Here is a 27,003-nt window from a genome sequence, read left to right on the forward strand (position 1 = left end):
AATCTGGAAAATCTTCAGATATTTGCTTGTGTGAAAGTTAGATTATAAGGAGTTACAATGTAACAATATCCAAACCCGTGCGACACCTTTGTCAAGGGAGTAAAAGGCCTATTTTCCTGATTTACATGTTCTCTTATATAAGAACAGAACAATACTATCCCTTTGATTTGTGACTTAACCTCTGCCTTTGTCCCATCTCCTTACTTTATTTGGCTAATAAATATTTATCACTCCAAAACTGAAATTGAACAATTGTACATCATTTTTGTATCATTTTGTGCATGACTTTCATACCTCACATTTTTTCTTCATTTGATTTTAAGACAATGCTTCTGATCCAAGACTCTTCAAGTGTTGAGAAAATTATTTTTGTTATTATCAGTTCCCGTTAATCTCTTGAAAATGTAAATAACATTTCTGCTTACCCCTCTGGATCTCACTGAAATCCTGGTATAAGCCTTGGAATAGTTTTATCAGATCCTTGTTGCATTTCTCTCCAAGTCTAACATATTCTTCCTGTTTTATCACAGTAATCCATGTGTTGTTATGATCTACCCTTCTTTAACTCGCTGCCTGCTTTTAAGCCATGACGAATGAATGCTGGTTGCTACAGTTTTTCTTATTAGTTTAATCTATTCATGTCCTTTATTTGAAATAGTGATTCCATTGACACAACAAATTGCCACCATTTTGATCCAGTGGTCAATTTCAAACTTATCACCTAATTTGTTTATAAATGCAGTTACTGTTGGAACCCCAAATAACTTCCTGCAAAACCTAAGCAGTCACATTTGGTGTTCTTGCAGCTTATCCTTGTACGGTCTCTTGTCACTCGGACAATTTTCTATCTATGTCAATCATTTGTAAAATTGACATCCAATGCATCCTTCTGATGTCTAATTGGGTATGAAATTGGAATTGATATTACATGTACCCCAACCTAAATGTAGACATGCAAATCTAGCCTGACCATTTGCTAACATTATAATCTTAAACGCTGTTCGTGTTCCAATAATCTTAAGAAAAATCATGCTAACATGGATGAAATACTAAGTGGATTTGGTGTTGCGTGACCCAACTGTGAAGGATTTGCAGAAATCCTATTCTGCATAGAATCGTTATTGTAAAATATCCAACAATTTCTGGTTGGGTGGCCATAACCTAGGCTGTGGCTCAATTGTTAGCATTATTATCTGAGTTAGAAGGTTTCCTGTTCAATTCCCATTTCAAAGACTTAGCATGATTATCTAACAAAATACAGAGCGGAGGTGCAGAACGTGGCGAACTGGTGCTCTGATAACAACCTGTCCCAAAGGAGCTGATCATCAACTTCTGTAGATCACCCAACGGGGAATACGCCCCGATCTTTATCAATGGGGACAGTGTGGAGAGAGTGTCCAGCTTCAAGTTTCTGGGCACTCGCATTTCAGAGGACCTAACATGGTCCAATAACAGTGCTGCGCTGGTCAAGAAGGCGCAGCAACGACTGTTCTACCTAAGATCACTGAAAAAGTCTGGTCTACCCCAACAGCTGCTGACAACCTTCTACCGCTGCATCATAGAGAGCATCCTAACACATGGCATCCCTGTGTGGTATCTCAGCTGCATGGAGGCAGAGAGGAAAGCTCTTCAGCGGGTAGTCCATAGAGTTCAGAGGACCATCGGAACACAGCTACCAGCCTTGGAGGGCATCTACAACACACGATGCCTCAGAAAAGCCACCAGCATCCACAAAGACTCTTCACACCCCTGCAACAGTCTGTTCGAACTTCTACCATCGGGCAGACGATACAAGGCCTTCTACGCCCGCACCTCCAGACTCAGGAACAGCTTCATCCCCAGGGCCATAGCTGCTATGAACCGGTCCTGCTGAGCCGGATGGTCACATCGCACTGAACCGGCACAGATCTACTTGAACTTTATTCTGTTTTAAAACAGTTCCAATTTGTTTCATTGCGTTGTTTAAATTAATACTGACTAGCAAATTAATTTATTGCATCGTATGGGAGGCGCATTCCCAATCTCGTTGTATCCCTGTACAATGACAATAAAGATATATTGTATTGTATTGTAAGTGTTCATCTTAATGCAATCCTGAAGGAGTATAACTGCTTGAGAACCCTTCTTTTGGAAACTTCTCAGTTGATGATAAGCTTGAGCATTGATTTATAAAGAACTAGCCGGGCGTGGACCCGTTGGGCCCAAACCTCTCCTGTGAGCCCGGCAACTGTCCGTCCAAACGTCTTCTGCGGGCCCGGCAACCCTCCCCCAACTGACGACACTCACCCACTCCATCCCACCGCAACCCCGCTTAAAACTCCCTCGGGGCCGGGGGCGGGCAAGGGGGAGAGGAAAGGAGAGAGGGAGCCACTCACCCTGGCCCCGGGTGGCTATCTTGGCGGCCAGCAGCAGGAAAGCTCTCCTCACCCCGTAAAGATCGTAAGTCGAAATGTATTTAATACACCTGATCACGCGGCCGGAAGCGAGCTGCGGCTCGCTACGGGTCGCTGCCGTTTGCACCATCGTAAAATCAAAATATCGTAAGTCGAAGCATCGTAAGTCGGGGAGCATCTGTTTCAGATCAACGGGCCCCAACTGCGCAGACGCGGACCTATTGGGTTCCCATTGTGACGTCGAACATGGAGGTATTGCATCGCAGGGGCGGCTGACGGGCAGGGCAAGTGGAAAAGGATTTATTAAAGTTTAAAAAGTGATTTTTAAAGTTTAAAAAGTGAATAATTTAAAAAATATTACAACCATTTGAACCGCAGTGGGTGGGCCTAAAATTGTTGCACTATCGTGTACCTTTGTGGCTGCATTTTGGGTATCTACAATCATACTTACAAAGTGACAAACAAACAAACAAGATGAGAGTTTTAGTAATAGACTAGCAAAGCCCATTCCCACCCCCCCATTCTCTCCTCCCCCAGCCCCACTCTTACTCTCCCCACACCCCCCCTTTCCCCACGACCTCCCTTTTTCCCAGTACCCCTCTTTCCCCCACCACCAAGCCCCCTCCGCACGACCCCTGTTGTCCCCCTCCCCAGTCCCCATTCTCAGACCCCCCCATTCTCTCCCCCAGACACACTCTTACTCTCCCCCACCCCCCCCTTTCCCCAGCACACCCCTTTCCCCTACTCTCTCTTGCCCCCAGCACCAACCCCCCACCCCCGCTGTCCCCCTCCCCAGTCCCACTCTGCCTCCTCCCACCCCCACTCTCTCCTCCTCACACCCTCCCCGTTGCTCCCCACCATTACTCTCCCCCACCCCCCTTTCCCTATCAGCCCCCTCCCCCCCCCCCCCCCCTGTGGTCGCGGCGAAAAGCACTTACGAATCGTGCAGGGAGGAGGAGGGAGCTGCGGAGCGCGGCAGTTACTGTGGCGTGGCCGAGCCCGGACTACTGGAGACGAATAGGGCGGCGGCGCGCTGGGTCTGTGCGATAGCGGGGAGAGGGTCTCCCGGGTGTGGGAGAGAGGAGAGAAGCAAGGGGAGAGAGGAGAGGTGAGCCGGTAATCGCGGGCGGGCGGCTCCGCTAACGGCGTCCATGTCGTTGGTGCGAGTGAGGAGAGGACGCGCGTGCGTGCTGATGTCATACGCACAGACGTACACCAGCGCCACGCTGAAAACCTTCAATAAATCAGTAGGAAGGGGGGCAGCGCGAGCTCATCTCACAAGACATACAGGTTTGTCGGCTAAGTGGCTTGGGATAATTATAAATTGTGCCCAGTGTGTAGCATAGTGTTAGTGTGCTGGGATTGCTGGTCAGCACAGACTCGGTGGGCCGAAGGGCCTGTTTCCGTGATGTACCTCTAAACTAAACTAATAATTTGACATTTCTTCTTTCTTTTCCCCATTGTTGTGATTTATAAGTTCATTGTAATTTTCCCAGTGATGTCCTGATGAAGGTTGATTCTTTCCAACCCCATAGAAAATAAAAAGAATCCTACGTTTTCAGAGAAAAGTGCTGAATTTGGTATATTTTGACATTGAACCATTTGGGTGGCCGTAATTTCCTGATTTAAATATTTTCAAATGTTCATTCCATGTAGTGATATTGAAGCTGCAATTCTATAGCAAAAAAAAATGAGTTAGAAATATTTCCAGATTGGCCATGTCTTCAGAAAAGTGTACCCTACACACTAATGGACCACAAATGTATTTAGCACCTCAATTCTTTACGAGCATATCAGAACTCCACTACCTGAAAATTCCCCTCCAAGTTGCACACTATCCTGATTTGGAAATAGTATATAATTGGTCCTTCTATTTAAATGATAAAAATCAATTGATCAAGCATTATGAATAATTAACAAAACTACCAATAATAAACGAAAAAGCACAAAAAATGCAAAAGTTGGAAACGGGAAATAAAAACAGAAAATAATGGACCTTCAAGTCAGGCAATATATATGGAAAAGAAATTGAGGTGCAGGGTAAAATGTTTGGTTGATGACTTTTCATTATTGAGGAAAAAATATAATTTGACTGATTTCCAAAATAAATGTCCGTGATAGGGTAGAATGCAGGAAAGATGGAATAGGCAAATTCTTGGTGGTGTTGGTAAAAAGGGGCTGTGTGTGTTTTTTTGTGGGGAAGGAGGGTGGGGGGGGGGGGGGGGGGGAGGGTTTAGTGGTTTAGTTAATATTGGCTTGTGGATTACTCTATTTCCCAGATTGGTGAAAATACAAGAGGAAAATTCTGAAATTACCAGAAAAGGATCAGAAAAGAATTGAATGCTGACATGTGAGATGCAAGGCTGAAATGGTTACTTAATGAGATTGTTGAGTATGGATGTGCCAAATTGAAAGATTTACTGATGTTCCTTATGTCGAATTTTGTTTCAATCTCTGCAGCTTTTTATTTGTGCTCTCACTGTGCCACTATCCACTCACCATCTTGCACTTTTCCAATATTCACTTGCATCTTACACACTAATGTGTAGGATGGGATAGCATAGAACTAACATTCAGGTAATTGAAGGCCGGTGTGGACTAGTTGGGCCGACTACATTGTACATCTAAAACTAAAACTAAAAAAAACCTAAATCCTCTCAAAACGGAAGTATTAAGCTCCAGTATACGATACCTCCTCATATAAGAACCCACTATCACTAGAACCAGTCTAATGAATCCTCCTTGGTCTTCCTCCATGGCAAGATAAGGTGTCCAAAACAGGACACAGTTGTTGTCTCACGATGAGTTTACATACTTACAGAAAGGCATCTTCACAAAGTAGAAGTGGGATCACTAGTTTATTGTTAAGGTTTTACTTTTGTTATTTGTGCCAGAGAATCCATTTTTAATTTTAAACATCCACTGTTGCAATTTGTCAAGATACAAAACAAAAATATTGAACAATGTCGACGGGTTAAAAGAAAACCCTGATAAAGAGACTTCAATCTGAAAAGTTGATTTTGTTTCTCTTTTCACAAATGCTGCCTAATCTGCTGAGCATTTCCACTGTGTTTTGCTTTTATTTCAGTTTCCCAGCATCTGCAGGTATTGATTTTTCCATTTTAAATCCATCGAACAATACTTTGATCCAGCCACCTATCATCTTGTACGCTCTTAAATCAAATCGCCAATTAAAAACACTCAAATGTGCACTTTCTAAAGCAACCTGCACAACCTCAGGCCCTCATTACATCCAGCAAAATACTTTTGAATTGTAGTCACTGTTTGTAGACAGTGGAGTGCAACAAGGAGAAATCTGTTTTAGTCTGAAGGTTTTCGACGCGAAACGTCACCCATTCCCTCTCTCCTAGATGCTGCCTGACCTGCTGAGTTACTCCAGCATTTTGTGATACCTGTTTTAGTGATGTTGTCATTTAGAAAAAATGTGGCCAGATTATCGGGAATATCTTCAAGATATTCCTATTGGATCTTATAAATCCAACTGAATAATTAGAATAGGCATTATTTTGTATCCTATCTAAGATGTGGGACCTCCAATTCTGTACTGTATGCCTAGAATGATCCACATTTCCATTGGTCTTTCCTGTGCTGGGAAGTTAACATGAATAGGTTCCGTATTTTGGGTCCGGACCCTTCTTCGGATGTCTGAAGATGAGTCCTGTCCTTCTCCACCTTTGTGCCTTTGGATTATAACCTTTGCTCTACTTAATGCTGTGATGGTAATTAACATGGTTGAGTCAAATTACTTTCCATTTATTTCAGCACAATGGATGTTGATTTAGTTTTTAATTTCTCAGAACATCAACATTTTTTAGAACAATATGTTGTCTGCTAAATTATGTTGTGATGACATGTGTGTCATTTCTCCATTTTGGAAGGTTTACAATAGGCAGATCACAGCATAATACCTTGAACACCAGTGCTGAATGTTGAACTGTGATAGTCCAACTAATGTTTTGACGAATTCAACAGTGGCAAACCTGTGGTGCTGAAGAAATTCTCACATGCATGTCTGATCACAATTTGTTGGACCCGAGATGGATATGTACTGTTGCTGGTTTCATTGTTAAATATCATTGGAGTTTGAGATATCCCAAGAAAGCTCAGTTACTTGAGATAGAACTTGAGCTGATCCTGAGATAGACACAAAACGTTGGAGTAACTCAGTGGGACAGGCAGCATCTCTGGAGAGAAAGAAAGGGTGATGTTTCGGGTCCTGATCCTGTATCTAGCATGGGACTTTAATTACTGTATCTCTAGGCTGCATAGAGAGAAAGTGTGGTAAAGAAGATGGAGGGCATGTAGTTGGGATTGGTGAGAGTAGGAGGACTCTATGTCAATCATATACAGAAGAGTGCAGAGTAGAGAAAGGTGAACAGAGGTATGGACTTGTAGATGACATGGAAGGTTGTAATGGCAGATGGAATTTAATATGGACAAGAATGAGATGTATTTTGGGAAGTCAAATAAGTGAAAAGTATACAGTAAATGAGAGTATTGATGTCCAGAGGGATCTTGGGGAGCAACACACTAGCTGCCTTCCTTCTTTCTTGCTTCCAACAGCTGCTCTTTGCTCCTCAAACCTTCCCACTACTGGGACATGGGACAGTGGACCTGAGACAGCACAGCAACAGGCTGTTCGGCCCACCATATCTGTGCTGAATATGATGCCAAGACCAACACATCAGTCTACACATAATCCATATCCTTCCACTCTGTGCATATCCATGCGCCTGTCCAAAAGTCTCTTAAATGCCACTATTATATTTGCCTCCACCAACCCCCCAGCTGTACGTCCCATACACTCGCCACTCTGTGTAAAAAATAAAAGTCTAACCATTTGGATAGGATAGGATAGATTTGGAGGGATATGAGCACAAGCAGTGTATCTGGGACACATTATATTGGTGAGGAAGGAATAAAATCTTCTGTCTTCTCTTGGATACTGATTATGGTAAAGTTGCTATTTTTCTCACTTGATTCATTACTCCAGTATGCAGCGTTATACATTTTTTCCATTCTTTGCCATATGTATTTGAATAGGATTAGCAGTCCCATTTGATATTTTTGATTTTACTACGTTTATGCTGATTTGCAACTTGAGCTGTGATTTCTCAAACTTCAGACCGAATCCACGCAGCCAATGGCAAATAAGAAATAAAAATAAAATAAAAGCTTTTCTGTAATTGAGATGCTTTGAAATCCTGATCAAAAAGCTGAAAAATTGGTGCTTAGAGCCAAATGTTCCTTCAGTGAGAAGAGTTCAAAGAGAGTTTTCTATGTAATATCAGCGCACAAATCCAATTGGACAAATATCTTATTTTGTAAAGCAATGAATATCGTTAATTTTTAAATGTATTTGAAAAACTTAAAAGTGACATCCTTTGGACAAGCACAAAGATAGAAAAAGTTTAGATTGATGTGGTCCAAACATAGGCAATTAGGACTTGCTCGAATACACATCTTAATTGGCATGGATAGGTTGAGCCAATGGGTCTGTTTCCATGCTGTATGACTCGATTGCTCTACTTTAAATACATCTTGGATTGTGGAGGAGTTGGGTCAAACCTCTGCATGATGCGATTACTTGAAGAAGCACACAGCAAAAACACTATTATTCACCATCTGACCATCTGGAAATCCTGATGATTCAGCATCTGGTTCACCAGATGATGTTTATAATTTCTACTCACCCAGGCCAGGATTCCTTTGCTTTCTTCTATTGGCTGGATTCCCATTTTCAGGCACTGGGCTTCAGGTTCCAATGCTCCCACTTCACAAGCCAAGTCCCTCTTTCCTGTAATCCTTCCCACTCGGCCCCTTGTTCCTGTGCTGGATTTTGGTGAATTGCACTAATAAGAGGTTAGACTAACAATTGACCTATCTTTAATCGCTTTTCTACTGATGTTACTGTGAATAATTACTTCCTGATATTACTCCTAATTATGAATATGGTCTCCAACCTGCTGTATAATTTAATGATTTCTGTTTTAGTTTTGTGGCTTATTCCTCAACCTATGAATGGAACAAGAAATAATGTGATGTTACTTCCTCAGAATAGAATTGTCCTACTGTTGGTTATTCATTTTTAATATTAAAAAAAGTATAGTTCAATTTGCAACATGCGTTTTATATTTCCTTTTGATGTTTTTCTCTCTCAAGGTGGCTGGTACTAGCTGTGGCTATGATCCGGTTTTCTTACCAAAAAGGAACACACAAAGGATTGTTCAGGAATATACAAAAGACACTCAAGTTCTTCCAGACATTTGCATTGCTAGAGGTAACATTTTTTTTTCTTGCTGGCTATATGCAGTACAAATTTTACCTGTTTGTAATAAGCTCACTTTTTCTTTCTTTTATTACTCCCCAGATTGTTCACTGTGGAATAGGTAAGTTTGCAGAATTGATACGGTTTTAAATGTGGAATTTTGTTTTTATTAATAGTGTAGTAACTTTTCATTTTGTTTTAGGTATGGTACGTACTTCGGTGCTTGTTACTGGGGTCCAAGTCCTGTCCAGAATTTTCATGGTGTGGTTTGTTGTTCACAGCATAAGACCGGTAAGTTTACCTTGAGTACAGAATTACCTGTTTGTCTTGTCCCTGTTACTTGTATTGCTTCTCTGAGGAGATAAAGGAACTGGATGTCAGATAAATGATGCTAGTTCCCTTAAAGACAAGTCTGCTCCACTTCCCTATTCCTGCTGTTGGTGGTATAACCTACTTCTCTTGAGAGATAGAGAACTTGAATCCTGATATTGGCTTCAAACACTCCAGTGATCATGATCGCGATTCGTGATTGTGATCATGAATCCTATGACTCATGATTCACAAAATCACGAGTCATAGGATTGGAGGAGAGCATGCAGCCCGTCAATATCATGCCAGTGAAATCCATCTAATTTCTCCACCATATATTAAGGCTGTTTTATTTCCTAAAATGTAGAGTGTGGTAAAGTACACAATAATCTGAACAAGTCTTTCATAAAAGTTTATGACTCCCTTGCCTCAGTGCTTGCATTTGCAAAGGCTAGGAACTTGTGTTTGAGCACCATGAGGCCAATTTCTGTCCTGTTTCAGTGTACTATACTTCCAAGTTTTGGGTCATACTGTTATTAAAATGCTACAGTTAATAAATGTAATTGTCAGAGTGGGAATGGGATGGAGAATCCCACTATGAACTATCGGTCTATGGCTACCTGCACTGTTATACCAAGGCCTAAAAGGAGGTGAGGAGCATCAACAAATCTTTCACCCGGGCACATTGTATCCTTCTAGACTCTATGTCCAATTCTACAACTTCAGTTAACTCTTGTTATCTGCCTGTATTAGAACTGCAGGAAGTCATTCTCACCCATCCTCCAAATGGACAAGGACCACCAGCCCTACATTTTCAACATTTTTACATTCCTATATCATCACACTCTGCCGCCATTAATATATCGACTACAATTTGGGCCCGTGGCAACTCCAACCTTGCCCTATCCCAAATATTCCCTTTGTCCTCAATATTTCTCCTTTCGCTTTCTCTGCAGCTTTAAACTAACTTAGATTTTTCTCTTTCCTAGTTCTGATAAAGGGCTTTCAACCTGAAATGTTAAGTCTGTTTCTCTTTCCACAGATACTGCCAGACCCGTTGAGTGATTCCACCATTTTCTGAACTAAAATCTTATTGTTTATTAAATATCTTATTGTATATAAATTTAAATATGGAGATTTTTTATTTGGAACGCATGGAGTGAAATGTTATGGCCTCAGCACATGCAGTACATTGTGCTACATTTTGTGATCTTTTGTGACGGGTGGTTTCATTTGTATACATATTATTTTAAATGATGCAATTCTGAATCTAGATCTAAACCCTTTATCATTTACATGCTTTCTAGCTGAATTTGTATTTTTTTCATATAAAAATCTGCAGATACAGAATGAAGAGAGTGTCGTTCTTTTCCTGGTCACTTGGGCAGTGACAGAGATTACCCGATATTCTTATTACACATTCAATCTGCTCGACCATTTGCCTTACTTCATTAAATGGGCCAGGTGGGAGAAAGTGATGACCTATGTATTGCTTTGTGATGTGTGTGAAGTAAAGGTTTGCATGTTTTATGCTGGCTGCTGCAGTTACTAATGGAGCTTTAGCTGGAGTGAAATGGAAGGAAATAGCTGCTTGCTGTGAGAGTCGTGAGTTCAGATGAAATTGCTTAACCTGCACCTGTTTACTTTCATACGAAGCATTAGATTGTCTTTGACATTTCATCAAGGGATACTTAATGAAATTGCTTTTTGGTAAGGTTACTTCATTATAAATTGAGTGACTTAGACATGAGATATCTACACAGCTGTGATATCCCTAGCGTATTACTGTGAATCTTTTGAACTTTGCTGAAATGATTTGTTAATTTGGAGTTGCCAGAGTAAATCATCCAATCTGTGTGAATATATGACTTAAAAACGATGACATTTATGGCTGCAATGCCCATATTTATTATTTCTAGGCATTGTAGTATTCCAGATGTTTAAGTAACATCAGCTAAAGATAATAGAATTGTTTAACATCTGTCTTACTCTGCATCCATGGGTAATAATGAATGCTGGTTTGTTCTCTGTTTTGTACAATGTATGCCTGGATTATGAATTGCAAGGGGAGAGCATTCCTTGTAATTAGAAATATAAACCAGTCTAAGTTTTAGATTTTATTACAGCAAACAAGAATGTTGCAAAGCGACAATGCACAAAGGAATGTTGTAAAGATTATTTTTATCCCAAACAATTGATCTGAGAATTGGCATTAATCTTTCCTCTCCTGCCCTTGAATGAATGAAGATGATTTAAGTACTACTGAAGGTAAAATAATATAGTTAAAATTCATCTTTTCAATTTTATTGAATTGTTCATAACAAGATTTAGCTTAATTTATTATTGTCACGTGTGGTACAGTAAAAAGATATTTGATGTGAGCTATTCAATCAAAGAAAAGACTATACATGATTGCAATCAAGCCATCTACAGTGTGCAGATACAGGATAAAGGGTGGTTCATTTAGTGCAAGATAAAGTCAGATTAAAGATTGTTCAAAGGTCTCCAATGAGGTAGAAAGGAGATCAGGACCGCACTCTAGGCGGCGAGAAGATGGTTCAGTTGCCTGATAACAGCTGGGAGGAAGCTATCCTTGAATCTCGAGGTATGAGTTTTCAAACTTCTGTACCTCTTGTCTGATGGGAGAGGGGAGAAGAAGGAGTGACCAGGGTGAGACTGGCCCTTGATTATGCTGCTGGCCTTGCCAAGCCAGCATGAAGAGTAGACGGAGTCCATGGAAGGGAGAATGGTTTGCTAGATGGTCTGGGCTACATCCACAACTCTGCAATTTCTTCTGATCTTAGTTGGAGCTGTTCCCAACACAGGCTGTACTGCATCCCGATTAAAAATGCTTTCTGCAGCACATCTGTACAGATAGTGAGGGTTGTTGGGGACATGCCACACTTCCTAAGCCTTCTAAGGCAGTAGATGTGTGTGTGTGTGTGTGTGTGTACTTCTTGGCCATTGCTTCGATGTAACTAGTCCAGGACAAACTGGGTTATAGACAATAGGTGCAGGAGGAGGCCATTCGGCCTTTTGAGCCAGCACCGCCATTCAATGTGATCATGGCTGATCATTCACAATCAGTACCCCGTTCCTGCCATCAAATTAACATATGATGAACATTTGATGGCATTGGACTGGAGGGGGGGACATTGAAACTTGTCGAATAATGAAAGGCCTGGATAGAGTGATAGAGTGAATGTGGAGAGGATGTTTCCACAAGTGGGAGAGTCAAGGACCAGAGGGCAAAGCCTCAAAATAATCAGAAGGTGGTGAATCTGTGGAGGAAAAGTCATTGGATATTTTTAACGTGAAGATTGATCGAGTCTTGATTACCAAGGGTGTCATAGGTTATGTGGAGAAGGCAGAAGAATGGGGCTGAGAGGGAAAGATAGATCAACTATGATTGAATGGCAGCATAGACTTGATTGGCCGAATGGCCTAATTCAGCTCCGATGATCTGTGAACATAAATTCTACCATCGACCATCTCTACATCGGCACCATTAATGTATACCAGTGTGTGTGTACTGCTTTGTTTCCTGAGGTTAATCACAATCTCCTTTGTCTTGCTGACATTGAGGGCAAGGTAATTGTTTTGGCACCAGTTTACAATGTTCTCAATCTCCTTCCTGTACTCCGTCTCGTCATTATTTCATATCCAGTGAACTTGTAAATTGAGTCGGATTGGCATTGGCTGTACAGTCATAAGTGTATAAAAGCGTAGGGGGCTGAGAACATATCCTTCAGGGGCACTAGTGTTGAAGATTATTGTGGAGGATGACGTGTTGCGTGCACTGATTGATTGTGGTCTGTTGGTCAGGAAGTTGAGCATCCAGTTGCAGAGAGGAGTGCTGATTCCAAATTCCACAAGTTTGGAGTAAGCTTGGTTGGGATACTGGTATTGAAAGCAGAGCTGCAGTCTATTAATAGGAGTCTGATGTTGGTGTCCTTCTTATCCAAGTGTCCCAGGGATGAATGTGGGTGATGGAGATGGGTAAAACTTTATTGTAATAATATTGGTATGCTCTGCATGTACGAATGCATTACGGATATTCCAACTACCTTGTTTTTATATAACACATACAAATAAAATTGGTAATAACATTTTATATATATATATGCAATATAGTTCTGCAGATTGCAAAATAAACCTTCAGTTACAAAGATAGCTGGATACATATAATAATTGGTGCATATTCACAGAATAACAACTGATTCAAATATACCATTTCTCAAACCATAGGAGACAAGGGTCCTGAACTTAAAGGTAACATTGAAGGTCCACCATTAACTCCTTAGTCTTGTCGGTGTTGAGCTGCAGGTGATTCAGCCCTCACCACTCAACAAAGTAATTAATTACACCTCAGCATTCAGCTTCCCTCCCCTCACTGGTGCAGCCGTTAGTAGTTGGTGATCCAGGGCACCAATGGAGCATCCACCTGCATCTTCGTCAGTTTGTTCCCTGGAGGTGCAGGCTGGGTGGTGTTAAAAACACTAGAGAAGTAAAAACACTTGACTCTCACAATGCTTCCCGGCTTATCCAGGTGAGCATAGGAACGATGGAGCAGGTGGATGATGGCGTCCTCAACCCCATCTTTGTTTGGTAAGCGAACTGCAGGGAGTCCAGGTAGGGTTTAACCAGGGGTCTCGGGTGAGTGAGCACCAGCCTCTCCAGGGACTTCATGAAGTGTGAAGTTAGCGCCACCGGTCTGCAGTCATTGGAGGAGCTGGGGCTTTCCGTCCCCAGGCCACTGGTCTTGTTGCTAGTAATGCTCTTCATTCCGCTCCGCACATTCCTCATGGTTCTCTGCTGAAGTTTCAGCTCCAGCTTCCTCCTGTAGTCGTCCTTGTCCTGTCTCAGTTTCGCCTTCAGCTCTTTTTGCACCCGTTTCACCTCTTCCCTGTCACCATTCCCGAAGGCCCTCTTCTTCTGGTTGAGAAGGGCATTTATGTCACTGGTGACCCAGGGCTTGTTGTTGGGGAAGCAGTATCCTCAGGGACAATGTTATCCACACGGAACTTTAAGTAGCTGGTAACATAGTCCGTAAATCCATCAATGTCCTCTCCATGGGGACTACAGAATTGTCCGAGTCTGATCTCAAAACAGCCCTGTAGAGCATCACCGGCCTCCCGTGACCACCTCCCCACTGACCTTGTGGTCACAGGCAGCCTCTGGACCATGGCTTATACCTAGGTAGGAGGTGAACCAGGTTATGGTTGGATCTTCCCAGTGGCGGAAAGGCTATGGAGCTGAGGGCCTCTTTAACATTGGCATATAGCAGGTCCAATGTTGTTATATCCCTGGTGGATTCAAGAGAGTTAGAGTTAGCTCTTAGGACTAAGGGAATCAAGGGATATGGAGAAAAAGCCGGAGGGTGATTTTGATTTTGGATGATCAGCCAGGATGATATTGAATGGCGGTGCTGGCTCTAAGGGCTAAATGGCCTACTCCTGCACCTATTTTCTATGTTTCCATGGATTAATGCATTGTTTTTGTCTATTATATAAATTATTTACTTCTTTTGGAGGTTGTGCTAGGAAGGTTTGCTGGGTTGCTTCTTGAAATAAAGGGGAAGGTTGCATGAAAAAAGATTGAACTGGTTGTGCTTGAATTTAATGAGGTATATTAGAATGAGAGATGACCTTGAAATGTATAAGATTCTGACAGTAGTGACAGTGTGAATGTAGAAGGGGATGTTTCACTTGGAGATTTCTGGAACTAAGAAGCAAAGTTAAGCTTCAAGTGTGCCCATTTCACATTGAGCCCAGGAGGAATTTCTTTTCTGACAGTCATGAATCATTGGTGTTTTGCATCACAGAGAGCTGTGGAGTCTGATCCATTGACTACATTCATGCAGGGGTTGGCAGATATTTAAACTACAAAGTAATCCAGGGATGTAGAATTAATGGGGAAAGTGTGGTTGAGTGGTTAAAGTGCAGTTGATCAGTGACAGTTGGATCAGTCACGACCTTGCTAAATGGGTAGCAGACTCTAAACTTCCAAATAAGTTGTGCATTATACCCTATTGGGTCCAATTTTGGATGGACTCTATGGATAAACTTAATTCAGTAGAGTGTGAATAGAGTCGACATTCAAGTATCATTAGTGTAGGAAAATAAGTGCAGATGCTGGTACAAACCGAAGGTATTTATTCACAAAATGCTGGAGTAACTCAGCAGGTCAGGCAGCATCTCAGGGGAGACGGAATGGGTGAAGTTTCGGGTCGAGACCCTTATTCAGACTGATGTCAGGGGGGCGGGACAAAGGAAGGTATCATTCAAGTATCATTACATACATCACATTGGAACGGTTTAAATATCTACTCAATTACAAAGATAATCCTTCCATAGTCGAAGGCTATAATTGAACAAAATTGCTTTTATCTGTTAAAAGTTTAACACCACTGAGGGTGTTAACAAGTAGGAAGTGAGAACAAATTCAACCCTTTAATGTATTCATTTTCTCCAAATAAGCTAAATGTGTAATAGAAATTACTTTGCAGTTAATCATAATCATATCGTAATTTATTAGCCAAGTATGTTTGGCAACATACGAAGAATTTGGTTTGCCATACAGTCATAACAAAAAAGCAACAAGGCACACAACTACATACAAATTGACAAACATCCACCACAGTGGCTCCTCCACGTTCCTCACTGTGATTGAAGGCAATAAAGTCTTATCTTCTTTCCTCCTTTCATCCCGCGGTCAGGGGAGTTGAACCATCCGCCACCGGCTATCAAGCTCCTGCATCGGGGCAGTCGAACTCCGGTGGCTTGGAGTTCCCGAAATCAGTCTCGCACCAGAGACCGACCCGTGGCAAAGGGATCGCCCGCTCCGAGATGTTAAAGTCCCGCAAGCTCTGGGGTAGAGCTCTGGAAGTCCCAGGAAGAGGCCGCCAGCTCCACTATGTTAGGCCACAGTGCCGACAGAGATACGACACGGAAAAAATTACATCTCCATCGAGGAAAGAAACAAGAAAAGTCCCCCTACCCCCACCAATGCAGAATACAAAACTAAAAATAAACATAAACATACATTTCACAACAAATTAAAAACACAAAAGAAGGAAAGGACAAAGACAGACCGTTGTGAGGCAGTCATCGTGCGGAGCCCCCTTAGAATATTGGAGAACAATAAAGCAATTATTCTGCCACGCTGTTAGAAATAGTTTCTGTACCTCATTTCCTAGTGGAAAATGGATTTACCGTGGATAGAATACTAAATACTATCGTGCTCAATATTTTTGTATTGCAGTCATTGTACGCTTGTAGTTCAGAGATCAGTGTAGAAGCTGACTTTTGGCTTATATGATGGTCTTATCCGGCTAGACTGCTAGGGCAAAGATCCAAATATCTGTAAGTGGCTTTGGAATTGTATCCTAGACTTGAAGTGCCATCTTCTTGGGGAAATAAATGGAACAATTCATGAGCAGAATTGGGCATAAAGAGATATAATTGCGTGAAGTTTGAACATATGGAATGCAGTTCAAAACTGATTTTTTTTAAACCCGGCTATCCGACTTGTTCTGATCTCCATTCTTCATTAAGACCATTGATCAGATTTTTACTTTCGATTAAGTACTTTTTAAAAAATATATATTTTCCGGTCAATACAATTCAACAGATTGACGATACAGTTGTGAAAGTTAAATAGTACGAAATCATTGTAAGAAAAATAAAACAAAAGAATCACACATGATATTTTCTGACGGAAAAAAAGGTGTAGGCAGAAGCCAAAGCTTATTGTGCTTACCCTTAATACTTAACAAAATATAATTTAAAAAAAACACAACATCATAAGTCAGAAGCAGATAAACAAAGCATAGAAAGAAACACAAATATAGTCAAGAGCCATCATTTCTGTCATGTCAGTCATTTCTCAGTGCTGATCACATATTTTGTATCTTTCAAATATAATATTTTTGAATATTTTCTTGAATTTACACATATTACTACACTCTTAATTCATTGTTGCAACTATTCCATAAATTGACCCCTTTGACAGTGTCACATCTATTTTTCACATTTGTCCTTACCCTCTTTTTTCAAACATGTAATTTTCTCTGAGTGGCTACCTGTTCTCCCTCACTGAAAAGAAACATTGGATACACTCAGGAAGTATTCTTTCCTTTTGCTGTAAATATTATTTGTAGAGTATTAAAGTCTACGAGGTCCATAAATTTTAGGGCATATGATTTCATAAATAATGGGTTGGTTGGGTCATTATAACCAGCCTTATTGACAATTCTTAAAGCTCCTTTTTGCAATATAAAGATTGAATTAGTGCTAGTTTTGTAGGTGTTTCCCCATACTTCCACACAGTATGTAATATATGGAATAATGAGTGAGCAATATAAAGTAAATAGTGGATTTTGATTCAAGATGGCCTTAGTTTTGTGCAGTATTGCAATGGATTTAGACAGTTTTGATTTGATATGTTTTATGTGAGGTTTCCAACAGTTTATGATCTATTATCACTCCCATGAATTTATTTACATACACTCTTTCAATTTCTACATTAATCATAAGTGTTACCTCCGAATTTATTTTTCGATTTCCAAACACAATATATTTTGTTTTACTTAGATTTAATGACAATTTATTATTATCAAACCACTTCTTTAGGGTTTCCAATTCCCCTTTAACTGTGTCCAAAAGTTGCTTCATGTTTTTCCCTGAACAAAATAAATTTGTGTCATCCGCAAATATAACTAAATGTAACAATTTTGACACCTTACAAATGTCATTTATATAGAGTATAAAGAGCTTTGGACCCAGCACCGAGCCTTGCGGAACCCCACAGGTAACCTTCATAAGTTCTGAATCAAAATTATTTACTTGAACATACTGATACCTGTTTTCAAGGTAGCTTCTTAACCAGGAGTATGTTACTTCTCTAATACCACATCTTTCCAGCTTATTCATCAGTAAACCATGATCTATGGTATCAAACGCTTTTTTGGGATCAAAAAAATACTCCCGCAGTATATTCTTTATTATCAATTGCAGTTGAAATATTCTATACTAGTTCCATGAAGTACTTGGTAACTAGCTAAGATTTTTTTAACTTGTCTTGTAGTAAAGTCCCTCATCAGTTGATGATCTATTATTATTATTACTAAATTTGAAATTAAAGTACTTGGCATTGCTAGAATTGTCTTTGTAACAAACATGTTCTCAATATGTCACCCTATTTAATTAAAGGATAAATCAGACAGGAGTTAGATCTCAAATTGTGAATTAGAGCAAAGTGAGGAAAAGTTTGCAAAAGAGTTGAATGTTGAAAAAACTTTGAAGATGGAAGTGTAGGAAGCATAGACAGAGTGGGATCTAATTGATTGAGTATTGGTCAGCAATGTTGTCGAGCAATTAATGGTGCTGCTGATGCTGCACAACTTGCAATAAAGATTCAATCCCGAGCTCCAGTGCTGTCTGTGGCATTTGCACATTCTTTCTGTTACCGATGGGTTTGTCCCAGGTGCTCCAGTCTCAAAGATGTGCTGGTTGTTAAAGTCATTTGGCTAATGTAATTTGCCTGCAGTATAGATGGTGGCTCGAGAATTGGTGGGGAGAGTTATTGAATATTTAACAAAAAATAGGTTTGCAAGAAAATATGTGGGGTAATGATAATGCTGGTAATGCTCAGAGCTGGCATAACTTTAAACCAAATGGTTGTCTCCTTTGAAAACTTAAAAGAAAAATTGTAGATACTAGAAATCTGAGTAGAAATGCTGGAAACATTAACTGTATGCTAACAGACCAGCTGAATGTTTTATGTTAAAGACCCAAAACGAGAAAGAGAAAGTTGCAGAAAGAGTGCTGGAAGGATGGATAGGCCAAAGGGAATATCCCTGAGAAGGTGAGACCAGAGAAGGATAAGTCGTCCAGGCAAAGGGTTGTGGAGGGCATTTAAAGAGAGAAAATGAAGAAAAAAGCTGTTATTGGGTGGGAACACAAACCAAGGAATCGAGGAGCCTGGGTGGCGCAGGAGTAAGTTAATGGAGCCCCTGCATCACATTGCCAAGGACCCAGGTTCAATCCTGACACCGACTGCTGTGGTGTTAAGTTTGCACATTGTCCCGACTACTGCATTTAAGAAGCTACAACCAAGACATAAAGTATTGGAAAATTAACACGTTATTTTTGTAGGTCTTTGTATCCTCTCTAACCTCAGTGGACTGGAGAGTAGCCAATCTTATTCCTTGTTTATGAAGGGGAAATAGAGTCAATACAGAAAATTACAGGCTGGTGAGCTCCACATTAGTGGTGTAGAAGCTATTGGAGAGGATTCATAGGGATAAGATTTACGCGCTTAAAAGAGAATAGGGTATTTGGGGACCGTTAGAATCACTTTGTGTGGGGCAGGGCAGAGGTTAGTAAGTCTTACTAACTTGATTGAGTTTTCTGAGGATGTGACAGTGGATGTTGCTTTCATAGACTTTAAGGTGATTAATAAGGTTGCTCATGGTCAACTGATACAAAAAAATTAAGCTGCATGGGATCTACACTGACTAGGTAGTTTGTACTTAGAACTGGCTTCCAATAATAGTGGAAGGGTGTCATTCTGGCTGTGGTTTTCTGACCAGTGGTATCCCACGAGGATATGTATTGGGACCTCTGACAAAAATGTAGATGGGTTGGTTAGTAAATTTGCAGATTACACAAATATATTGGAATTAGGGACAGTGAGGAAGGCTACCAAAGGAAACAGCTTGGTTTAGTTACAAAATTGGGCGAAGAAATGGCAAATGGAGTTTGATCCGAGCACGTAAGAGGTGCTGATTGTTGGGATGTTGAATGTAGGGGGAAGGCATACAGATGATAGCAAGACCCTTAATAGAATTGATGTACAGAGGTTGTCTTGGGGGTCAAAGTCCATGGCTCCCTGAAAGTAGCAACACAAGTAGATAGAGTAGTGATGAAAGCCTACCTTCATCAGTCAGGGCACCTAGTTGCAGCTTTGTAGACTTTGGTCAGTCTGCATTTGGATTATTGTGTGAAGTTCTGGTCACCCCATGATATGAAGGATGTGGAGGCAATTGAGAGGGTGCAAAAGAGGTTTACCAGGAATGTTGCCTGGTATGAATATGCAGGGGGTAGAGGGATATGAATCACTTACAAGCAGAAGGAATTAGTTTTGATTTGGCATTGTATTCAGTCCATACATTGTGGGCCAGAGGGCCTGTTCTTGTGCTATGTTCCATGTACTGCAGACAGAAAATGCAGAAAAATAAAGAAGTAAGATCAAGATGATTGGAGATGAATCAACTAACATTAATTCTTTGTAGCATTGAGCAGTGCAAAATGCATGTTAACGGTTCCTTGCATGGACCGAATGTTTATAGCTGGGTGAATGGGATGAGAAATCAACCGATTTTGTATCTGGCACAGTTGCATGAGACTTGTGTATAAATGAGCATGCATAATATGTTTGAGAGCAGTAACTGAGTGCTTTGTGGCATTAATTACGTGAAATAGGGAGAGAGGGATGTGAAGGTTGTACATATTTGAGGTATTGGAGGGTAATTCTACAGAAGATATATGAGAAGCAGAGTCCTGATGAAAAATTGGAAATTAAGTTGATTTGGTTTTGATCTGTTGGTAATTCCATTACAATGATAAAGGAGTTTATGACTAATCGGAGTGATCAGCTGCTATCCATAGCCAGGACTGGTGTCGGAGTGAAACCCTTTAGGATCCTTGGATGCAATCACCTTTTACCTTGCAAAGAAGCTACCTTTTTGGTGTTTTTACTGAAATTAATCCTAATGCATCAAAAACTGCTGTTTTCTGAAAAAAAGCCACTTGTTTTTGGAAAATCTTGGATTCTACCATCTACGAAATCAATTTCATTAAGTACTTTTTTTCAAACAAGGGATGCAAGCAATGTCAATTTTGTTGAAGGAACTTTCAAAGCATAAGAGGAAGGGGGTAAAATAAAGTTATCCAAGTCGGTACTATGGAATTTGGAGAAATGGGAAAAACAATGCCATTTTCCATTCGGAAAGATGGGACGTTCTCCAGTTTTCTTTTAGTTTTGGAGATACAGCACAGAAACAGGCCCTTTGGCCCACTGAGTCTGCGCCAAAATGCAATCCCCATACCCTAGCACTTTCCTACACACGAGGGACAATTTACAATCTTTACTGAAGCCAATTAACCTCCATACTTGTACGTTTTTGGAGTATGGGAGGAAACCCGAACACCTGGGGGAAAACCCGCAGGGTCACTGGGAGAATGTACAAACTCTGTAAAGATAGCACCCTTAGTCAGAATCGAACCAGGGTCTTTAGCACTGCAAGGTAGCAACTCTACTGCTGCACGGGTGCTGCTAAGGGACCATCATCGAAGTAAGAGATGGATTTTGGGGATAATTAATAGCTGACACGCTATGAAAGGGAGCATTTGGCAAAAGATTGCAAAACAGCATTAAACAAGACAAAGTTAAGCTGTGTGGAGGTGGCTCATGAAAGAGGGGAGCAGTCAGGGGAGAAGGAATAAATTCAGGAATGGAGAGTGTTTTCGGGCACCCAAAGCTGATAAAATATGGGAGATGATGAGTCAGTATTGGGATTAGAGATATGAATATAAATTAAGGAGTTAAAAATTTGGCTGTTAGCCAAGAATAGATTATTTGAATGAATAACCCACATTGTAAATTTATAATCTTGTCAGATTTGAACTTTAAAAGGTAGCTATAAGTTCTGGGTGAAGATATAGTAATATACTAAAATAGGTGATAGAGTTTACCAAAATCATATCCTTTTCAAATGAAAGTGAGGTTTAATCGCGATCAGCGACCATGAATGAGAGAAGATACTGACCATTTATGCGGGCATTTGGCCTTTCTTTATAGACAGGTGTACATAGAAATTCTGGAACTGCTGATGTATTACAGTGATGTATTTTAATGTTGTAAAATGTTAATATATTAATGTTAAAATGTTAAATGTTAATTCAGAAAAATAACACCTGTTTTATTGCATTTAAATCACTTTTCACTGCAACAATATTGCAGACCTCAAAGTCAGGTGGATGTATACAGAATTACTGTAGCTGATTGATCCAAGCTGTATGAATGATACAGTAACTTTTCAATTTCACTGAATGAAGTGACACTAATTTTCCAAAACTTGATAATTTATTGAGTTATTATGTACGTTATTTGCCTTTGATTAGAAATAGACATACACATATAAAGGGCGAAACTAACATGGATTTGTGCAAGCTTGCCGCATGATGGTTCTGGTAATTAGCTCTTGAAATAGTAGTCCGAGTTTCGTGTTAAGCTGCTGCCATTTTAAAGACATCTGTTTTGGTCATGGAATGCACTTCATACATTTCTTCTGATCCCCTGAGGCAGTCTGAAGTATTACTGTTACATGAGACTTTCTTTGCAAATGATTACATCTGCATGTTTTATCTGGGAGAAACATTGTTTAATATGTGATATCCCTTTGATATTTAATCGGGAAATAATATCTTCATTTTAAGAAGATTAATTAAGAAGACTTATTATTCATTAATAAATAAATATACAAATTTGTATGGTGGAGGTTTATTTATAGAGCACTTCTATGAAGAAGTATCAGTGGGAAAACATTACTGCCCAGGTCTGATATTACATTAACAGAGTGGAATCCCCAGGGATGTATTTCCCAGTTCCCTTCTTTCCCTTTTTTTACCTGTAATGTTCCCTCCAGGAGAGTCTTCTTTCTGACCCAATTTCTTGCTTTTCTTTTCACCTTTTTCGTACTGCTGTGACTGAGTGGATAGAAAAGTCGAAATAGCTCTAAACAGTAAATGAATATAAAACAAAAGAAGACAAAGTGTAGACTTCAAAGGAGTGAGCTTTGAGCAATCGGCTGTTATGTATTGCACCAATCAATGATAGACAAAGTATATTCTTATAGAGAGTATATAGTACCCAATTTTAAAAGAAATCTGGTCAATACAAAGCCATGAGAAATTAATGTATTACTTATTATCAAAACTAACACTATTCCCACAGGGCCTATATTTCTTAACAAGGCATAGTATTCATTGCAATTCATAATAGAGTCAAAAGTGTTTTATTGTCATGTGTCCCAGATAGAACAACTAAATTCTTACTTGCTGCAGCACAATAGAATACGTAAACATAGTACACTGTAAACAATATGATAAATGAGAGAAAAACAAAAAGTTCAGTGTGTATATATACACATACACACATATATCTACTAGTTATTTAAATTATTAACTAGTTATTTACTTTCTCAATGGTAATGCAATGACCATCAACACGAGTTAAACAACTCCTCACCCCTATCCAAATTAATGTATTACTTGTATCAAAATGTGGTGAGCAACAGTTTGCAAGAAGCCGTGATAATTAAGGAATGTAATGTTGAATTTTTGCATAAATCAAAAAATTGGAAAAAAAGACAGCAAAGTGTAGAAAATATGTATTTCGAGATGAGACCGGACAATTGCAGTTCTTTGATATTATTGGATCAGAATTTGCTTTGAGTGGATGGCTACAGCCAATGGTGCTTAATGTCACTTCTGCATCATCTGCAGATACTTCAGACAAAGAAAGTGTGTTAAAAAAGGCATTGTCCAAGTATGTTGCTGCTCTGGTTTACATTCATTTGAATGAAAATACTAACAAATCTGAAAAAATATCAAATTGCATGAGGGGTTGTTTAACTCAGGTAGATGGTCATTGCATTACCATTGAGAAAGTAAATAACTAGTTAATAATTTAATTAACTAGTATTATGAATTGCAATGAATACTATGCCTTGTTAAGAAATAAAGGCCTTGTGGGAATAGTGCTAGTTTAAAGGAGGAAACTTGTAATGTTGCCAAAAAAATTAGAAAGCCTGAAGAAGGTATGGAATTCAGTAATGGAAACTTAATTGAGACCAAACGTAGATTCTGAGAATAAACAGACAAGAGACGTGATTGACAACACAGAGGTGGGGAGCTGAGAATTTTTGGCAAAACCCAAACTGGACATTGGTGACCAGGCTATTTGTGAATGAGTGCAGCTTTATACTATTTTCAATGGCACCTTTCAATATTTTTCTGTTGAATAACTGATTGGGTTGTAATTAGTGGGATTGGATTTGTCCTGCTTTTCCAAAGTAGACACACGTGAGCAACTTACCAACTTGTTGGGTAACAACTTTGTAACAGGACTGAAGCAGCTTCAGAGGAGGCTTGGCTAGTTCTGCTGGTCAAGTCTTCAGTGAGCAGCTGGGATGTTGCTGATCTCATTACCTGTGCTGTGTTCTCAGCTGTTTCTTATCATTTGGGTTGCATTGAATTGACATGGCTGCCATGATGGTATTACAAACTGAGATAGATCATTCATTCTTCACTTTTTGTTGAACACGAGTGTGTCAGTCTGTGTTTAGCACTCGCATGCTGGGGCCTGCCATTATTTGGGATGTTCTTGGATCTGTCTTCTCCAGTCAGGTGTTTAGTTGTCCATTGCCATTCATGACTAGGGATGGTAAAGTTGTAGAGCTTCATTTTGATCCATTGATTCTGAGAGGTATTGTCTACTGCATGCTGTTTCTGCTGTTGCCAAGTATGAAGTCCTGTGTTGCAGCTTCTACAGGTCTGTATCTTATTTCTAGTTATGTCCAATGCTGCTCCCTGAATGGCTTTCTGCATTCTTCATTGAAGAAGCCTTTTCCCAAGCCTGATAATTGAGTGAGGGACTTGCTGGTCCATGATATTACAGATCATGTTGGAAGACATTCCTGCTGTTGCTGATGGCCCACAGCATCTCATGACCTTTAGCTGCCAGATCTGTTCTGAAGCTGTGCCATTAACTGAGTTGTAAAATACTGCAGGATTTTGTGGTGAATCCAGTAGCAGCGCACTGTGTATGGCCGAGCAGCCTGACTAGTAAGATTGCGCGAGATTTCAGAATATTACCAGCACTTATTTCTTCATATCAGAATACTCAGTTTAGTGCAGACCAGTTTAATAGATCTTTCAAAACATCTACAGTCCACTTATTTCACTTTGTGCATTAAAACAAAAGCTAAATATGATGTTAAACACGTCTTTTGATGATAGGTAGCATAATCATGTTATGTTCAAATTTAAGTTCATTATCATCTTCGGATTTTCTTCTAAAGTATTGTTACTTCAGACGGAAACATAAAAAGTCCCATGTCTCCGCTGAGGTGTGAATGTTGTGAGGTTTCCTTAATCTAGACTGGAGCAGCAAAGATGGATGGTACGCAGGTAAAAGGGATGTAATTTAAAGCTTTCACAGTTCATACAGAAAATTGGATTTGGAGGTTATAGAGAAACCTCAAGTATGATGTATCAAAAAAAAGTTGAGGATTCCTCTCACTTGCAGTAGCTAATTTGTTAATGTGGAGTTCAGTGTCCTAAAACCATTTTGATCACATTTGCAACATGTCTTGTTACTCTTTTTTTTAAAAGATTCTTGAGGTCAGGAAATTTAGTGCTTTGGATATAACATGGGGTAATTTTTTTGATTTTTGCCCCAGTGTTGTGATTTCTGCTCCATTTGTTATTTTGCCGCTTGAATCACAGCAAATATCTTGGTATTTTTTTTCCTATTCTGTCTGTCCTGTGTGATGATGAATATCATTGATAATTAATCTTGAATTGGAAACCAGTGTAGCCCAAAAATATTTCCTTAAATCTGAGGTGTTATTGAACTAGAGACCAAGACTTGTAAGACTGCTCTCAAGTGCAGCGTAACACACATTTCTTGATAAACATATCTTGTAATGATCTATTTACTTACACCTCCAATTCTAAGGTAGAATTATGTAGTGGGTATGTTTATATACTCTGTTTATATAACTAGATGTGATTACAATTATTTTTCTATGCATCTCTAAATTTAACAAGACATATAACACCTTGTGTTAAACTTTGAATTGGTCATATTTTGTCTTTTCAAAGGTGTCAGTGATTTCTTTTTATCCAGAGTAAATGACGATTTTTAATAAAGTCTTACATTTATTTGCAGATACAACCTCTTTATCATCTTATATCCGATTGGTGTAGTTGGTGAACTCCTTACAATTTATGCTGCCTTGCCTTTTGTAAAGAAATCTGGCATATATTCTCTGAGACTCCCAAACAAGTACAATGTCTCATTCGACTACTATATTTGTCTTATCATCATAATGATTTCGTATATACCACGTAAGTGTCTTTTGTATGTTTGAGTGATCTTTTTAGAACTTAAAGGAAAGAACTGAAATGTAATCCTAATGGCAGCTTTAGTGGACTTTTAAAAATCATTTGTTTGATCATTTGTGATTTATTACTTTATCTTTTTGTTTTCAATGAACATGTGTGTTTTTATGCTGCTACTTTTATTTTTGAGCAGATTAGATGCGTATGTGAAAATCTATTGATGAAACTCCATGTCATTTGTCTTGTATCCTTAACATTATAAAGATGGTAGGGATAAAAAATTCTAAATCAGCCCAATGGATGCAATTAAATAAAAATATTAGTTTCAGTAGATTTTAACACAATTTAAATTATTTCTTTATTAAAGTATAAATCTTTTACTAATTTCAAATAATTTAATCTTCGTTTTACTTTAATACATTAATACAATTACAATGTATTGTGTCAATACACCAATATGTTGAAGAGAAATGTTCATATCACAAAAGGTATTTTGATTATGGTGCCTGCTGTAAGAGTAAGTCCTCAAATTGAAAACCCAACATTAGCAGATTTAATGCTATTTATCTAATACTATAAACATGTTTTTTGGTGGAAATTTTGTATGTTGCAATAATGACATAAATATGACATTCATTTTAAAGATCCAAAACTTTGAGACAAAATGTTTCAATTAGCCTTGGAAATCTTTTTAAGATGCATGTGTCAATCTTAAAATAACATTGCATAACCTATGCAATTTTCTACAACAACAGACAGTTAGAACATCGAAAAGTGCAGCATAGGAACAGGACCTTTAGCCCACAATGTGTGTGCTAAC

At 39.4% G+C, this 27,003-nt stretch overlaps 1 protein-coding gene across 2 annotated transcripts in view; it reads left to right on the top strand.

Moving 5' to 3' along the window:
* The window catches only part of hacd1 (3-hydroxyacyl-CoA dehydratase 1), a 44,318-nt gene that overhangs the window by 16,357 nt on the left and 958 nt on the right, over positions 1–27,003 (top strand). For both annotated transcript variants that reach the window (XM_078416586.1, XM_078416578.1), the window contains exons 2-6: positions 8,577–8,694; positions 8,785–8,803; positions 8,885–8,973; positions 10,334–10,455; positions 26,011–26,189. In XM_078416586.1, coding sequence (XP_078272712.1) covers positions 8,599–8,694; positions 8,785–8,803; positions 8,885–8,973; positions 10,334–10,455; positions 26,011–26,189 — 505 coding nt within the window. In that variant the 5' untranslated portion in view covers positions 8,577–8,598. The remainder of the gene's footprint in view (positions 1–8,576; positions 8,695–8,784; positions 8,804–8,884; positions 8,974–10,333; positions 10,456–26,010; positions 26,190–27,003) is intronic.

The sequence above is a fragment of the Rhinoraja longicauda genome, chromosome 2, assembly GCF_053455715.1.
Source record: "Rhinoraja longicauda isolate Sanriku21f chromosome 2, sRhiLon1.1, whole genome shotgun sequence".
Lineage (NCBI taxonomy): Eukaryota > Metazoa > Chordata > Chondrichthyes > Rajiformes > Arhynchobatidae > Rhinoraja > Rhinoraja longicauda.